This window comes from Taeniopygia guttata, chromosome 4 (assembly GCF_048771995.1).
Source record: "Taeniopygia guttata chromosome 4, bTaeGut7.mat, whole genome shotgun sequence".
Classification (NCBI taxonomy): domain Eukaryota; kingdom Metazoa; phylum Chordata; class Aves; order Passeriformes; family Estrildidae; genus Taeniopygia; species Taeniopygia guttata.
Genome location: NC_133028.1, coordinates 39,590,477 through 39,609,144, shown reverse-complemented (window position 1 = coordinate 39,609,144; position 18,668 = coordinate 39,590,477). Strand labels below are relative to the sequence as shown.

Genomic DNA, 18,668 nt, shown 5'->3' with positions numbered 1-18,668 from the left:
ACTCCCTAAATAGAAATGAATGTGTTCATTGTTCCTCCATATTCTAGGAACAAGACAACATGGGCAGGTTGGAACTGATCTGGACCTGCCAGGCACTTCAGTAGGTGAGATCAAGCCATATGATTACTGTCACATCATGGGGCTGATTTTGACTCTTGGTATATCTCAGGAAGAGACAGGAAGAAAAGGACTTCTTCCCACACCCCCATCAACCACTGGAAAGCACACTAATAATTGCCATATACAGACATCCCTTTCCTTTATCCCTTCACATTCCCTTTGTATGCAACACATCTCTCATGAGGAAACTCTCAAAAATTTACCAGCAATGTAAAAAATATATTGGTTCACACAATGAATCAGAGATTTCATTTTACTTCTAAATGTACTGCAGATTGCACACTCTGCCTTCAGTGACTCTTGGATACCATTAATTAAACTTTATCTTTTTAATTGAACTTTATCTTTTTAAATCAGCTATCTACAAAAACTTAATTTATTTAATGTTTCCTAGTTTTAATACTGATTATATGTTTGAGTGTGGGCGACATGTATTTTTATACTTCTCACAATACTTACGAGTCTTTCGAGCAGAATCTTCCACAAAGAGAGAAGAAATATCTTCATCCACCCCTGCTTCATTCTTTGCAACGCAAGTGTATGCTCCTGTATCTTCATAGCGCACATTGCTAATGTGAACCTCACTACCATTTGCTGAAAGGAGAGGAAAAAATCAACATGCAGACATGCTAGTGCTTTCAGATTATAAATTCAGAAGGGTTTCTCTGCTTACACTAATTAAACCATTTTCATTCCTGAGTTCATAACTTGGAGGCATGCCAAATTAGTCCAAAGGTATTCAACTGGCAAGTGAATTACATGCACTATTTCATCTCACAGTTATTCAGAGTACCTCAGCTGATTTTGTACTTCAGAGTCAAATATCAATCTGAGGTTTTATATATATTTAAATTACTATGATTTCTTTTTTAAGTCAGGTAAATATTAGGTTTTGATTATGTTGCACTTGGTTACCAGACACCATCATTTCCTTTACACAAAATAACCCAAGGAATATCACAGGCCAAACATCCAATGTAAATAAAAATTTTAATTTGTTGCTCCTAACCAGAGGCATCTAGTTAGTTTTGGTTTTGTGTGACTGCAATGTAACAACAGAAAAACAGATGCATTGAAATTTTTCACCTACGTCAATGTAGAAGCTTATGGAAACCTCAGGAATTGTATGTCACATTGCATAAGAATGTCAAAAAACCATCCAGGTTTCATGGGCAAAGGTCTTTTAAATAATGTGATGTAAATAATTGTGTGAAAAATGATGCACTGAATTTTAAGTATAGTATACTTGTTCAGCTGTAGGAACTATACAAAAATCAAGCTTTGTAGGTATTCTAAACTATGGACTAAAAGGGGCATTGTCCTGTGGTGTAGCATCCTTCTAGCTTGAAGCAAGTGCACAGATAGCTTTACTCAGAAAAATCTCTGGGAAAATTTAATGAGATTTTCAAAATTTTATTTCAAATAATTCCATGCTAGAAAATTGAATTAAATATATTTTGCTTAGAGAAGTATCCTTTTAATGTATTTGTCATAAATATATGGAATAGACAGGAAGGCAAAAAAAAATCCTCCAAGCACTAGAGCAAAAAATAAGAGAATGTTCCTATGGAAGAGAAGTTCATCACTTTCTACACATAGTAGAAAGTGTTTCTGCAAGGCAATTGTTCACAAATATCCAGAAGAGTTGTACATGAAAGAACAGGGGACTGTGACACCTGCAGTGGAAGTAACACCTCAGAGAAGCACTTGCCATATCTCTCCCACTGCTTCTTACAGTGCAAGGTGAGTGCTGTCCTATGCTAACTACACATCCTGGCTTTGTTGATGAGTGAGAGAAAGTTTTCAAGGGAACATGAGCAGCAGGAGATTTTTTTTTTTTTCCTGTGGCTGATCAAAAATTACCAGAAAGACTGAAGAAGCATGGAGATTTTATACTGGACAGGTCCACTAATTTTGCTGGGCCCTGAAGATTCATAGAAATAAACTGGTGCTAAAAGTAAGACTTTCCTTTAGTTTTGGCTGGGAATTTTTGATTAGGGTTTGTTTTGTTTTGTTTTGTTATGGGTTTTTTTCAGGTTTTTGGGGTTTAAGGGGTTTGGGGTTTTTTGGGGAGCAGGTAGGGCTTGTGTGTGTGTACGCAATGTCTTTGCACTTCCGCAGAGGCCTGCTGATACCTTCATCAAACAGCACATCCATTTCAAGTATTTCTCCTCCAATCCTTTCTACTATCAGGTCCCCAAATCTTATTAAGATTCTTATCAGTTCTGATTGGGACCAGGTCTTGGACTGCCTGCTCAACGCGGATACTGCACATTTTCAAACAAAGAGCATATCGGAATTTACTGGTAATCCTGCCAATAAATAAAATCATTATTCTAACAAAGAGAAAGCAGAAAGACATGTCTTGGGGAGTAACTGGAAGAACATTTTGAAATATTTTAGCTTAGCCTTTGTTAAAACTATGGAAAAAGGGCAGCTAGTATGGAAATTATGCATGGATAAAAGAGTAGCAAAGTGTAGAAACCAATAAATATACCCCTTTACCTTGGAGAGTTAGCTGTTTGGACAGCTTTGGAGTGATATCAATTCCATTCTTCAGCCAACCAAGTTGTGGGTTGGGAATACCTTCAGCATGGCACCGAAGGCTAGCTGTCACACCTGGCTCCCTTGCCTGGCTTTCTGGATAGACTCGGATAACTGGTGGAACTGAATACAGAAAACAATTTTAATTTAGTGGAGAACGTAATCTTCATTTTAAGAAAAATAAATATAAGCAATTCTGAAGACCCCTACAGCTATACATAACTACACACAGACGTGGTATTCGTCAGATATACAGTGACATTCAATGCAGAATTCTGTCTCAGAATGTTTATGAAGCAGAAAAAAATATTCTGTGAGAAAAACTTCTTTTCACTGTGGATCAAAGAAAAAAGCCTCAGTTCTTCAATAGTTGTCGGTTGAGAAATAAGATTTTTATTTTTCCTTAGATTTCTTTATAAAATATTACTAAAGTACAATTAGTGAGTCGTGGTATATTGTATATAAGATTTTAATTGTCCTGTTTCACAAATCATAACATTTCATCCCCACCTTTCGCCTCCTTCCAAATCACTTAATAACAATCCCTTCCACTTGCTTCAAATCTGTTAAGGTTTATAATTCTTTATACCTGTTCAGAAAAGATCTTCTGTACCCATGACATCACTTTCCTTCTTTAACATATGGACACATCACTAGCTTATATTCAGTCTGATTTCCCTCTGAAGTTCTTTCCTGCCAAGATGCTTTCCACTAGGTGGTCTTCAGGCTATACTGGTGCACCGGGGTTGTTTCTCCCTGGGTGCAGGACTCCTGCACTTCCTGTTAAACTTCCTAAATTCCTTCTGGTTCATTTGTCCATCCTGTCAACTCTCTACAAATAGCAGCATGAGCCTGTAGTCTATCAGCCATGCCTCTCAGTCTAGTGGCATCTACAAAATGTTGAAAGTAGAACTCTGCCCCATTATTCAGATCATTAATTAAGATGTTACACAAGACATGCATCCTTCTGGACAAAATGTTCACACAGATTCATAACCATGCCATGTGATGGGCGAACAACTGGCTCAAGGGTCAGGAACAGAGAGTTACAGTGCATGGAGTAACATTTGGCTGGGATCCAGTCATTAGTGGGATTCCACAGGGCTCAATCCTCAGCCCAGTTCTCTTCAACATCTTCATTAAAGACTTGGACACAGCACAAGACTTGAAGGAATACTAACTTTGCTGATAACACCAAACTGGGAGAAGCTGTTGACTCCCTCAAGGACAGAAAGGTCCTGCAGAGAGACCTCAACAAATTAGAGAGACGGGAAATCATCAACTGTATGAAGTTTAACAAGGGAAAATGCCAGATTCTGCACCTGGCATGGGGCAGCCCTGGTTGGTTGTTCAAACTGAGGAATGAGGTGCTGGAGAGCAGTGCGGTGGAAAGGGACCTGGGCGTCCTGGCTGATGGCAAGTTGAACAGGAGTCAGCAGTGGCCTGGAGGGCCAACCTAGGATGCCCTGGGGAGCATCAAGCACAGCATCACCAGCTGGGCAAGGGAGGGGATTCTCTTGCTCTGCTCTGAGGCAGCTTCACCTCAAGTCCTGTGTGCAGTTTTGGGCACCATAATATACAAAGGACATTGAGCTGTTAGAGAATGCCCAAAGCAGAGCCACAAGGATCATTAAGGATTTTGAGGGGAAGCCATATGACCAGTGGCTGAGGGCACTTGGTCTGTTCAGCCTGGAGGAGACTGAGAGGAGACCCCATTGCAGTTACAGCTTCCTCGTGAAGGGAACAGGAGGGGTAGGCACTGATCTCTTTGTGGTGGCCAGTGACAGGACCTGGACAAGGAGCATGAAAACTATGTCAGGGAAGGCTTAAGCTGGATATCAGGAAAAATATCTTCACCCAGAAGTTGGCTCAGCACTGGAACAGGCTCCCAGGGAAGTGGTCACAGCACCAGCCTGTCAGTGTTCATTAAGTGTTTGGACAATGCTCTCAGGCTTATGGTGCAACTTGGGCTGTACTGTGCAGGGCCAGGAGTTGGACTCAATGATCCTGATGGGTCCCTTCCAACTCAGCAGATTCTATGATACTATGTATAAGACTAGTCTTATGATTTTCTTAACAAAATATAAGAATTTCTGACATCACTTTTCCAAGGGTTTAAAACTTGCTGCAGTATTTGCTTACCAATTAAAAATCTTCTACATATACCAATAGTGTCAGAGAGAGGACATATGACATCACAGTGGACATATTCCTATTGCTAATCAATGGTTATGCAAGATTTAAAAATTCTGCTACGCAAATTTTTAAGATAAATAACTATTTATCTATAGTCACCATATATCTATATATCTCTATAATTTTTTATAGAGACAACTTGCATGAGGTTTTTTCTAAGAATAAAAAAAAATTAATTGTAATAAGATTAAGAAAGTGTATTTCCTATTCAAAAAAATTTTGTTTAATGCAGCTCTAAAAACGTGGAATACTTAGGTTGTCACAAAAACAGCTAGGTAGAGGATGAAGTATCAGTTGATAATGAAAGAAGATAACAAGATCAAAAATTATCTGTGTCTATTTTGGCATGAGACTAAATATTTTCAAATCCTATTCAACTATTTACAAGAGATGTCTCAGCATGCTGTCCCATTAGATCATAGAAATGCCTTACATTTCTACATTGCAAGAAATACACAAATATACCTTATCTCAGACAGGATGCAAAAATCAGTAGGCTTCAGGGATATTTTAAATCCAGTTAGAGAGGATAGTCTTCTCAAAATAATTCCAATATGCAAATTGCAAAAATGTAATATAATAACATGGGAAAAGGTTAAAAATTAGATAATATGGATTTTAGTTTCTTAGACTACCAGTGGGAAGAAGAGCACATAAATATCGGAGATTTAAGGTTTCTATCGATTTTCTGGAAAGGACTTTGCTTTCATAGAAGTGGATCTTAATTTTTTATCTCAAGCCTGACATTCCCACTCCCATTTCTCCTCCATTTCTTCCCTCTTCTGTCTCCTTTTGCATAGCGTCTGTGTGCTCCATACTGAGAGAGAGCTTGCCTTCCCCATTGTGTTCTTCAGTGGGCCCTGCTTGACTGCACATTCAGTAGTCTGAACATTTTTTGGCACCTCAGTTCCCAGTCTCACTCTGCCTGACTTACTAAAGTGCAGTTTTCATGTCCGCCTGTTCAGCATTTCTTGACACAAGGTCCTTTAGGTAGCCTACCTCATGTTGTAGATTTCCCACTGCACCAAAGCCAAATAGTTTATTCGTCCACCTTGTCTCTGGAAAAGGAAGGGCCTCCACTTCCTTAGAGTCTGGGCTGCCATCACTGAACACTCTCAAGCATCTCAGCAACAGAAACAACTTTTAAGACCAATAGCAAGGCATTGCAATTAGTTGTGTTTTGACTACATATGCCAGGATTTTTCATGTCTCTTTTTGTGTCAGTGAAATATTTTAATTGCATATAAAACCTTATGGATATTTAACTCCCCACCTTGAGAGACTTCTACTGAGCACATGTAAAGAGAATTTTTTCAACAGTTCAATTTCAAAGAATTTTCATTGTCAAGAAAGAGGAATATATTAGTTTTATTTGGACAAAAGGCATGCAATATTTCTGATGCAATATTATTGCTAAAAAAAGTTTTAGAAAATATTACAACTAAAATTGCAATCTTCCTAAACCAACAAATAAAATCTCCCCTTGCATGACAAAATTTTATTCTTGCTAAATTAACTACTTAAGGATTGTTAGGAAATGTGAAAGGGAGGAGACAACCTCCTCAGGTGAAAATATGTCTGAGTTTTCTTTTACCATCCCTTATTTCTATAGTAGATCCTGTTCCTTTTAGCACTGTTTTTCCAGCAACAGAAGTTCTTGAATGACAGTAGGGTTTTTACTTCTTGCCAGGTCTTTCCTCTATTTGCTGCCATTTTTCTCTTTTCTCAGCAACTCTGTGTCTGATAGGTTATCTATACAACTAGAAATGTTTTTCAACCGTTGTTTTGCATTATAATTTTTATTTCATATTACTCTGAAGACTATTTGTAATATTCCACTAAGAAAGAACCATGCCACTACGGCATGCTGCAGACAACTGAGATATAAGTGTAGTTGTGGGCTCAGTCTAAGAAGTTACTTTGATGTGACAAGTTCAGTGTAAAGTCTTTGGGGTTCATTTGAATAAGGTGTCCTTTTTTTTTTTTTTTTGTCTATTTTGTTGGGTTTTGTTTGGATTTTTTTGGTGTAACTCACCAAGAAATAATAAATAAATATCACCAGAAATGAAATTTTAAGTGCACAATTAGTGTGACTGTTCACGCTGACTTTCAAAGACATATGTTCTATCACCTAAACCCAAAAAAGCTTAATTTAAAAGGCAGAGATCATGACAGAGGTTAAAAAGGGAGGGGAGACACTGCATATTTGTATTTAGCAGAGTAAAGTATAACACATAATTGAGTGAATTCTATATCCCTCATCTCTCAATTTAAAAAGCAATCTGAGACTCTTGGTTCCAAATATGGTGGATACATAACTATTCAGTAGCTCTAGCACTTGCTATAAAACCTCTTGAGCATTATTTTAGTTTTTTTTTTTTTTAAGTTTATATGAAAAGGTTTAAAATATCAACTTAAGGGTTGCTCACAATATTTACTTTACCATATTACTTGTATAAGAGTAGACTTACTATTTCACTATAAAACAAGTCTTTTACAGTGCTCATTAATGTATTTTTAAGACTCCAAAGGAAGGTCATTATTCTTTACTACGTGCCAGATAATTCAAAATAAAAAATATCTTATATTTTAATCTTAAAAGTAAATGAGATTTATATAATTGCATACTAGCCTAAACTATAGTAATTTTTTTTCTAAAAATATATAGCTGTACATAAATGGAAACCAAGAAAGAACTTAAAAATCTAATTACTATGTTTTCATTGAACCTGCACATTAAATCTTTGTGATCAACGTAGTCTCATTATCCCATTAACCTTTTGACTGACTCTCCAGTTAATACAAGTATCATTATATTAATTAGTCATTATCACAGCTACAAGTACTGACCGTCATGCCTGTGCTTAAGAAGATTATTCCTTAGAAGTACAGCTCTAAACTGTGGAAGAGCTGTTCATTTGACCTTTAATCTCAGTGGATTTAACTCAATTTATCCACAACATGCACAGCAAATAATCCTATTTCTTGAAAGGTCTCCTTTTCCTGTTTCTTGCTCCCCAAAATATCAACATCCGAAATCATTTAGGAAGGTACCACTCCAGTGCCAGCTTTTGGAATAGCAGCTATCTGAGGTTTACAGTGGTTTCCAGATGAAAAACCAATTTCCTGACAGACACATTATCACCAGAAAAACCTACATTTGTCCTCCTTCACCTCTCTCAAATTATGTTTCTTGATTTTCAAGTCTTGCAGAAACCTTCTTCAACTTGAGCAGAGTTTTGCTTCATTATGCACTGAACTGAGCCAAACATGAATTCTAGTTTTTTAACTCTTGCTACACACCTCTGGGGGATTATTTACACATTGGGATTGGTCTGAAATATGTTGATAAGAATATAATTCTGTTAATAATTTAAGGTAAACCAAACCCCATGAAACAGAGGAGAATGTTGGTCAAGAACCCACTAGCATCTTTAGCTTGCCAATAATTCTGCTATATCTTCAGGATCTAAAGCATTAATAAAATGCATTTCTCATTAGTTTAGCCAGTAGTTGATATCTGGCTTTTTAAATGACAGAAAATAATCCCAGAAGAAAAATTTGGAGGAAAAGATGTTGATGCCATGTCCCCATTAGCTCAGGGACAGCACTCAATGAACAATTTGTTGTGGTTCAGGAGGGGAAGAAACTGGGGGAAAAAAGTTGAAATATATGGATAGAGAAATATTACGAGCCAGCTTTCTAGAGAAACATAACAGCAGAGATTAAATGTTTAAAAAACTGCAAACAAGTACTAAGCGTCAAATGAATTTAAAATGTGAAGATATTAAGAACAGAAAGGGGGGCGGGTAGAAAGGCTAATAAAAGAAAAACAAATCATACTAAAAGCCCAAATAATCTTGGAAGCTGTATTTCATATGTATGTACATTAAAGATAAGAATAAAAGAAAATATTTCATCATTCTCGGATGTTAAAAAAAGTCAGCCTCATAAGGGTTTATGCAACTGATTAAGAGCCAACCAAACAAAGAATGATGGTAACAGCAGTGGCCAGGAAACTAGGGCTAGAGTACGCCTCAGGAGAGAAACAGAGCCTCTTAATGCAAAGTAAATTTGGAGAAGATTGAGGTCAAACATGATTCTAGATAGGATTAAACAACAACATGGAATGATAAACACTGGTAGTTTACAGCAGAAAGGGATTCTTAAGAGTCAAAGATAAATATGAATTGAAATAACATGAAAGCACTCTAAGAAAAAGAAAAAAGATATTAAATCTCAATGATGATAAAGCAGACGCTTCATCAGAGGAAAAGAATTCCTTAAAATACTTTAGGAAATAAATTGCATATAAGAAAAAGGAGGGGGTACACCAGCTCTAGAGAAGGCAAAGGCCTTTCTTCAGGGTACCAGTAACAGAGCAGTTAAGTTTTGTCCAAGTACAGAATTCAATGAATGGAACTTGAACAAATGTAGGAAAATGTAAAGATCAAGTTACCAAATCCAGGTGCCTCAAGTTAATCTATTAAAATCATGGTTAAATTTCAACAACATAAATGTGAATTTAGAAGCCTACATCAATTACAAAATCTTCAGGGAAGTGCATTCTATTAATGTTATATTCAACAAAACATTCTTAACACGAGAATCTTACACATTTAATTTTCCCAGCATGTTACCCAGGTTACTAAATTAATACTAAAACCTATTTTATCTGTGTGTATATGTATATATAAATTACTTACTGTTCTGCATAATATCACAGGTGCAAAGCAAGTCCTCTGGACTATCATTACACATTTTTATAGTTATTATTCTATGGAAGCAATAAATTAAAATTTTTGTTTTTAATTACTTTTAAAGTTACTTGAAGAAGAGCAATGAAGAAATGTACCTTTTTCTATTAAGATGTAACACAGTACAAAAAAAAGAAGAACAGAAACAATATATCTGCTTAACAAAATTCAAGTTTCTTATGACTTGATAATTAGAACATTTTTCCTTACCAGTCACTTGGAGAATATGAGTTTGGTAGAGCTTATCATACCCATCAGCATAGCAGGTGTAATTTCCCATATGAGTTGTGGTAACCTTAGTGATGTACAAGGACCCATCATCTCCAAAATCCTACCAAGAAAGATTAAAAACAAGGTTATCATAATTAAACCCACATCTCTACAGTAATTACGCTCATCATCTGGGCAACAAAGCTGTGATGCAAATATCAGACATCACACATCACAAATATTAAACCAGCATATCTGCCAGTAATCTGAAATTCAAACATTATACTTGTGAATGGTAGAGTTGTTTAATCTTGCTACATATATTGTGACTGTAAAAGAAAATACAAATTTTATTTTAACAACTAGTTTAACTCAGCAGAAGCAATATGTTTACTTAGCTATGACAGTTATTTGCAGAAGAAAAGCTGTTGAGAATTGCATCCGACCAGAGAGAAAAACTAAATCTACGAGTTAAATGACATCCTGTGGAAGCGTTGTCATCCTTTGTAATGAGCAGACATGGCCAAAAAAAAAAAAAAAAAAAAAAAAATCCTTGTTTTCTTCAGTTCTTCTCATTAGATTCACTGATACATTACAGAAGCACTACTGTTGTAAACTGATTTCAGGGTTCTGGATTCCTGAAAGCAAATATTTGTGATCAAGACCAAGGCATATTTTCCCTTTTCTTTTGCTGCTGATATAGTCCTGAAACTCTGTGGACCTTCATATCTCTGGACTAGATCCAGTTCTGGGATGGCTTCATCTTTCCTTATCTGCACATTCAAATAGTGTCTCCAGGTTCCTCCTGGGTCACCTGTCATTCCTTACACCTTTTTCTTTTCATTTGAGTTATGTCAAGACCTCCTTGTTCAATAATACAGATTTCTTGCTGCTTTTGATTTACTGTTCATTGTGAAGGCCTGTTCTTTAACATAGAGGAGGTCATCCTTGAAAACCAACCATCCATATTATACCCCTTTTATTTTCAGCGTGATCTCCTATAGAGTTCTTCCAAGCACATCCTTGAACAGGCTGAAGTCTCCTCTCCTCAAGTCCATGTTTGTATTGCCTTTTGCCCTGCTGTCCCCTCTTAGACTCCTTGACTCTGACATCTCATGGTCTCTGTAGCCAAGGCTGTCCTCAGCTTTATAACCCCATCCAGTTCTTCCTTGTTTCTTCACAAACTTTGTAACCTTCTCTATAAAGTCCTTAAATCCATGAAGACTTTATCAAAAGCTTGCAAAACCAAAAAACTTCAGCTACAATACCTCAGTCACTTTAAATTGCACAGTAAAAGAACTTTCATAGAAAATATTACCGTGTGCTGCCTTATTCTTACATTCTGTCCTTTGGATCTTAAAAATTACAAAATACTGGGCTACATTAACCTCTGGGTCACTATGACTATTCTTGTATTCTTCCATAATCTCACCTACAACTTTCCCAACTTTTTGGGATTTATTTTTTTCAGTTCTCACTTTCCAGTTTTTGTTTTTATTCAGAGAACACAATCTCACTGCTTTTATGCACACATTTCATTCATGATGATATTCACTGTAACATCTTGAGTCTTTTTGTAGACTAAAATTAAAACATGAAAACTAAAATCTCTTTGAAATTCCTTTTAAATTTCAGTTTTCTTTCTTTAAATATACTCAAAATATTATTCAAAAAACATGTTTCACTGTATTTCTTAACCCAAAGATGTCTGGACAGCTAAATTTCACATTGCACAACTCTGTGCTTCCAACAAGTCTGCTACTTGTTCCATGGGAGAAGAAAACAACTCACCTAAAAATAAACCTATCAATAATCAAATAATACTATCAATAAGTTGACTTTCTCAAGATAACTATAGGTTTCTATATTAGCACTTTTGTTACACACAAAATATTTCTACCAGATCTTCAATACACCATTACATGTTGCTACGGAAAAGATCAAAAAAGGCACCCTCCTTAAGACTTCATTTCTAACTGATGATGCAAACCGATGTAATTTCCCTTTAGAATAACCCACCTGACAAACTTCAAAAAACTTCCTTCTTGGATGTTTTGATCTTTATCTCTTTCTAAAATATATGAAGCAGAAGATCAATTTACTTTTTCCCCTTACTAGCTGAACACATGTTTTCAAAGCATTCTTCTTCAACAGCACTATTAGTGGAAGATGAAAGGACAGCTATTCAACAGAGCCACACTACAGGTACTTACATTTTATCTGGAAAATGGGTATTGTTTTGCCATTGGGAATTTTTTCCCTAATCTCTGCCAAAAATATTTGTGAACAAAATAGGGCATAAGATGGAGTGTATAAATATTCAGCTGCTACAATGCAGTCTGGAGACTAGTTTACTTTAACATTCCTTATGCTAAATTACTAGATATTGCTATGAAGCATACCTACCTATTTCAGCTCTTTAACTGATTAATTGTGGCATATGATATCTTTAGGTACCATTGCTGTTTTCAAAGTAAATATGTGCCTGTGAACGGTTTCTCCCTTCTTTTTCGTGGAAACCATGGATGAAACACACCTGTGGTTATTTTATATGAGTATTTAAATGGAATTCACACATGATGACACTCAGAGAGTTAGAATTTTATGGATAGTATATTTTGTTGGTAGTGGTGAGTTTTGTCTGGTTGATTTGGGTTTTTTTACAACTAATGTTCCTAGCTTATTTTTATACTGAGTTCAATGTTTGTTTTGTTAATTAAAGCAAAGCACTCAATACAAAGTGAACTTAATGTTGTAAGCAGCATTTGAAAAGGGATGGTGAATTACAAACAGAGCTACTTGACACTGCATGTTGACAAGTATTTAGTGTTTTATTGACTAACTCACAAGCTGAGTAATTTAAGAAAACCTGTATTATCTATACTGACACACAAACATCTTTGAAACAGAGCCTTCAAAAATCCACAGCAACAAATACAGAAAAGTGGGGTTTTTTTTACATTTTGGAAAAGATATTTGATTACAGTAAAAAAAATAAAATTACTACAAGCTCAATTTTTGTTCTCCTACTGCTCAAAGAGAAATGGTAAGGTACTTCTAAAATTACATTGAGAAACTCTAATTATTTTTGTCATACATGAAGATAGAATTGAACAATTACCTTAACAATGATTCCACTGCAAATCTGTTCTCCTGAAGAACTTGACATTTTACAAATTGTGATATATGTAACAAATAATTAATAAAACAGTAAAGAAACTTCAATTTGATAGTGAATCTTTTGCTCTCTTGCTGTTTGTAAAACAGAAACTAAAGGTGATATTTGTTTTTTAATCAGCAATTATTTCTTTGGGATTTATGATCGGCTTTCATATGCTAACACTTTGCATATGAAAGAATTTATGACCATTTTCCAGCATTTCTTCATTAACAGCTCTAGGAAGACGGTTCCTAGCTTTATCCCCATATAATGAAACTGACTGCTTGAATTGTTCATCATCATAGAAACTAGGAGTTGGTTTGTGCCATTTTGGTTTGTCTTTTTTTTTTTTCCCAGCATTTTTTTTTGCCCATAAATTGCTTTCCTAAATAGCTTTTTTGGGGGTTTTGGCTTTGTATAAATAAATTTTAAAAAATAAAGAAATGTACATAGTCTATGTGAACTGAAGATGTGATTTCTTACTTACATTATCCTCAAACAGAAAAAGAAATAGTTTATTGTGTCCTTAATAAATTGAATCAGTGAACACCAAATATTATTAATTCATTGTTTTCATATTACCTTTATTTCTATTTGCAGTCTTTAACAAACCCACAAAAAAGGGTTGTTGTTTTTTTTTTGATGGTTATCAGTAATAGTTAAATAATAATGATAACACACTCTGAGGGGTGAGGGGCATTTCCCTTATTTTTAAAGGAAAAACTTGATTTTTTTTTTTTTTAATGGAGAAAGGCAAAAAAACCCACATCATCTGTCTCTGACATTATCAGGTAGAAAATATGAAGCTAAGAGTTAAAATTTTGTATTTCCTAGGTGAACACTGTATCAATAACTGAAACCAAGCATATATTTTCAGAACAGTTGTTGTTTGCTTGTAAAACACAACCAGTATATATGTTCCCCTTTATTTCCTCTACAACCCTCCAAGCTTTCTTCATTTTATTTCAGTCAACTCATGGAAGTACCAGTAATGCTCATGTCACATTCTTGCTCATATTTTATATATTTTTTAGTATCTCTAACTTCCTTTATTACAAGGACACAAAGAGTAGGTAACCTTTTGAGGGTTAACTGAAATAATTTTTAAAAATACTCATTAATGTATGGTTCATTTGCCAGAAAAACTCAGCTCATTCTTTTTGTGCTAATGTCAATGTTACAACTCCTATTTCCCAAGTAATCAGTTTCTCTGTTTACATTGGCAAAGCAATGCAACTCTGCACTTTACTTCTGACTGTCACAAAGAAACTATATTCCACAAAGAACACCGAAAAAAATTGCATTTGGCAGAAGTCCAAGGGTTTTTTTTTAAGTTTTCCCTCTAGATTAGGAGGGAAAATAAAACCTACATTTCATAAGAACAAATTTTGCATACCTTCTCGGTCTCAAATTTTACAGCTGCAATAAGAACAAATCATGAATCTAGTGTAAGTCCACTGGTTGAAGAATCAGCCTGACAGAAAATTGCAAATCATGCCAAAGCTTAAAGAAGGAAGGTGCACAGTCTAACATAAGCACTAGTACAGTGTATGCAGTAGAAAGTGACAAAATCTTGACACTGTTCTCAAGAATATAACACCAGACATCAATTCATGACCACTAATGCAGACTAGTTTTAGTCAAAGGAAATTAATCTTCCTAAGCTTCTTTTACAGTCATTTGAGAAAGCTCAGGGTAGCAAAATCCTTTTATGGGATGGTTCAGTGGATCTGTCACTGCTCACTGTTTTAGCTGCCACCCACCTCTCTCTGCTGACCATGAAAACAAACTTCCTAGCTACAATTAGACATTTCAAGCATTTCATTGGTTCCTCTTTTCTTGACACTGGGGAGAACAGAAAGAAAAAAGCAAATAGTGACTGAATTTTACAAAGGCTGTATCTCAATACTTCAAAATAGCCTTTCTCTACTGATGACTGGGAAAAGTGGTGAACATTTGGTGAGTAATTCAGAACATCTAACTAAATCTCCCATGCTGAAAAAGTCTTCATGCCTTCCTAAGCTTGTATTACAAATGCTCAATGCAGAGGTCACCCTCTATTCTTGCTTCCTGAAATAAGACTTTGTAATGCATGAGCCCAGGCCAGTAGTTGAATTGAGCAGGATTTGGCTGTATTCAGCAAATATGAAAAAAAGATTATTTCTCTGACTATAAATGAATGTAAGAACACTGTACCTGTTTAAATAATTAATTAGATATGTATGATTTTCCCTTTATTCTCTGGGATACAATAAGGACTGCAGTTTCACTTCATGAGGAAATAGTAACAGCTAATAAATGGTAATATCCATTATTCTGCACAAAACATGCAAGTGCTTTGTGCTTTTCAAAAAATGCCAGTTGATTAAAAATTGGTTTTGCAGTTTTGAAATCCAACAATGTTCAAGCCTATTAAGAACCTGAAGAGGTATGACACAGAAAAGTGAAATAAAATACCTCAGTGTTAGATCACCAATGAGAATAATGACTTCATTTGATATGTAGATATGTAAAGAGAATTTGGAATTTTTTTCTTGTTTATAGCAGACACTAGACATAAGTGAGAGATTTGCCAAAGTACTAGAGCTCTTGAGGCTAGACATAAAACATCACTAACCTTTTACTTCCCCAAAAACTCCGTAATTTTATGCTATCTTGTGATGAACCGGCAATAAGGACTGCTAATTTATTTAGACATTCAAAATCTCCAACTGAGTAGATGCAGTATATTTTAAATGGAAAATTCAGCATGCTCTGATACAGCTGTCTTTTTTATTGCTTCATGTTACAGAGAGATCTTCAGAATGACTCATATACCATTTAACTTTTACTTCTTTTTAACAAACTAAATTGTTATATAATCAGATTTAATCGGATAAATCTATTTGACATTAATTTCTCACATATTTTTCCAGTTAAGCTCTTAACCAATGAGATGAATTTATAATAATTACCCAATTACCACAGTTTATTATCATTCCCCCAAACTGTTCCTTTTTTTTTAAAGTCAGCTTTAATTTTAGATGTAGTTATTATTACACCCCAAGCTAGTTCTGCAAAGAGAAACTAGCTTTGCACTATGCAGTTCACTTGGATCATATTCCAAAGTGTATCTAAGTATTAGGAGGGCCCAGGGAAGCAGAAGCACTGATGTAATTTACCCTGTAATGTGACTGAGTTTAGAGTTAGATTTGTGGAATGAGCATTTAGCAAGCACATCCCCATTTCTACTTTCCTTTTTTAAAGACATGTTATTTGTAGAAAGAGTGCAAAGAAATCACTGACTATTCCCTAAATTTTTCTGATTCTAAAAACATCACAGTATGTAATTAGATTTTGCTAAGATTTAATCTGTTTTCAAATACTTATACTACAAACTATTTAGCTTTAATGTATAAAGTTTATTAGATTTTTTAATCTTGTTATTACATAAAACACTGGATTTCAGTTTTAGTTGAATCAGTCCAAATCCCTTTTCTTATATTGCAAATAATTAATGTCTTTGGTTCCTGAGCTATACTCATCTTGAAAGAAAAAAACCCCATTTTATTTCATAGAAACAAATTTCTCCAGATGTTTCTTTACAAACTCAAGAGAATCTACAAAAGAAAGAAAACAAATAACCCTTAAATTTTTGTATTACTCCGTTTTTCATCCAATTATTATCTAGTCAATCTCATGTATTTATGAATTATCCAGGAGTGAGACAGACAAGTAGGTAGAATGTCTTCAAGGTTTATGCAATCCACAAAAGCCCTGTGGGATAAATTTCAGGTTGTCACAAACTCCTTTATGTACATGTGATAAACCAACAAACAAACAAAAAAAAATATTTTCAAACAACTTTTAAATATCTTGCAGACAAAACTACCTAAGCAAAAAAAGATATATATTGGTTGAGATTCCCCTACTATGTGGCGGCTGAAGAGGATCTATCAGGGAAGGTGGCAGGGAAAAACAAGTAAACCTAGTACCTTAAAATTATTTAAGAATCAAAATTATTCACTTTGGCCCATTCTTAGCATACTAGGGGGGAAAAAGGCCTATTTTAACTCACATGGTTTTTCTAAATTTGATATCTCATTTTAAATTCAGCATTAATGTATTATCTAAAGATAACAGTAGAAAGAAAACAGGGCCAGTCACACATTACTTGGGTTATTAATACAATCCCACTTGTGTCAGTTTATTATCCAGAACATCATGTAAGAAATGGGCACATACATGCTTAGATTCTGGATGTGATTCCTACACCAAACAATTTTTTTTTCAACTACACACCTGATTACATACAACAAAGTGAATGACATCCATTCCTTGCCATCCTTTTCTCTCTTCTTATAAAATCAAAATATTGGCCATTTGAATGCCAGCAAAGCAGCTTCACTTAATAAAGGTTTAGCCAAGACTGGCACACTCAATAATTCTGAAATATTCTTCTTAGAACCTTTTAAATAAACAGCAAATTCCAGTCACCTGAACTAAGCACTCAGAACTGGAGCACTACAAATAGAGGCTGAATTTTCACTAATAAAATATTGAAAGCTGACACAATTTACATTTAATACTTATCTTGGTTATCTAACAATCACACACACTGCCTTTGCTCAAACCACTAATACAACAATCCATGTCCATCAGTCTAAGTCTTTATCACAAGAAATCTTTACTGGCAAGATTGATTCCCTGATATCAATGAAAGAAAAGACACTTCAAGGTCATTGGCAGCAACCTTTTACTGTAAACACAGAAACTATTTTTTCAGGAAAAATTCTTTTGCTTTGGAGTTAGTTTTTTTGTTTGTTTTGTTTCCCATTTATGCTGAAATGAAGTCTGATATTTTTAGTATCATTGTATCATCCTGTAAGACATTGGAAGAACATCCTGGTATAAAACAAGAAAAATTAGACTGTTCAAAAAGTTTTCAGTAAAAAAAATAAAATTTTTCAGCATATAGTGGCACTGACAAACATATATTCTAGAGCTGTATCAAGTAGGATTTCCATTCTTTTACGGATATGAAGCCAAGATGTTATGATAAGCCTACAAATATCATGTATTTTGATGGTTTTTCATACACAAAGGCAATAGCATAATATTGAACTAGAAAAATTTCATTCCTTTCTATACATTATTATCAATAAGATGTATCTGTTTCTTCTTGCTGTTACATGTATTTCTGTTACAACTCGTCTGTGTTCAAGTCATAAAATGAGGTTGGAATGTCCACATTTCAAAAGGGATTGTGAATAGTCATAATAAATATTGCTGATACACTTAGCTATTATTAAATGCTCATATTTGTTATACATAAAACATTTACTATATCGTGTTGCAGGTAAACTGTGTATTATTCAAAAGCAAAATACCTAATAGAGGCAGACATGTTTCCCATGCATTATAATAGTTCTAAAAAAAAAAACCTGAACACAAATACTTTCAATTGCACAGTTTAAAAATAAGACCACAAACTCCAGTTAAATGAAACACTAATATAAAAATTTATGTGCAAATGACACCATCACACTGAGTCATGACCACGTTACTGTGCTCCCTTTAAATTAACAGGTTCCCTCTTCTCTGAGACATCCATTACTTCAATTTTACCACTGCTCTGCCAATCACAATAAGCACTTTTTGACTGCTGCAACAATAGCTAACCCTTTGTTAGCACACTTCTA

The 18,668-nt window shown here is 34.8% G+C and overlaps 1 protein-coding gene across 3 annotated transcripts in view; it reads right to left on the bottom strand.

The window, feature by feature from the left end:
* Positions 1-18,668, bottom strand: part of FSTL5 (follistatin like 5) — a 269,497-nt gene that overhangs the window by 56,457 nt on the left and 194,372 nt on the right. For all 3 annotated transcript variants that reach the window (XM_041715855.2, XM_041715856.2, XM_072928440.1), the window contains exons 8-10: positions 9,828-9,948; positions 2,626-2,787; positions 580-714 (exon numbers count right to left, since the gene is read on the bottom strand). In XM_041715855.2, the coding sequence (XP_041571789.2) occupies positions 580-714; positions 2,626-2,787; positions 9,828-9,948 (418 nt within the window). The remainder of the gene's footprint in view (positions 1-579; positions 715-2,625; positions 2,788-9,827; positions 9,949-18,668) is intronic.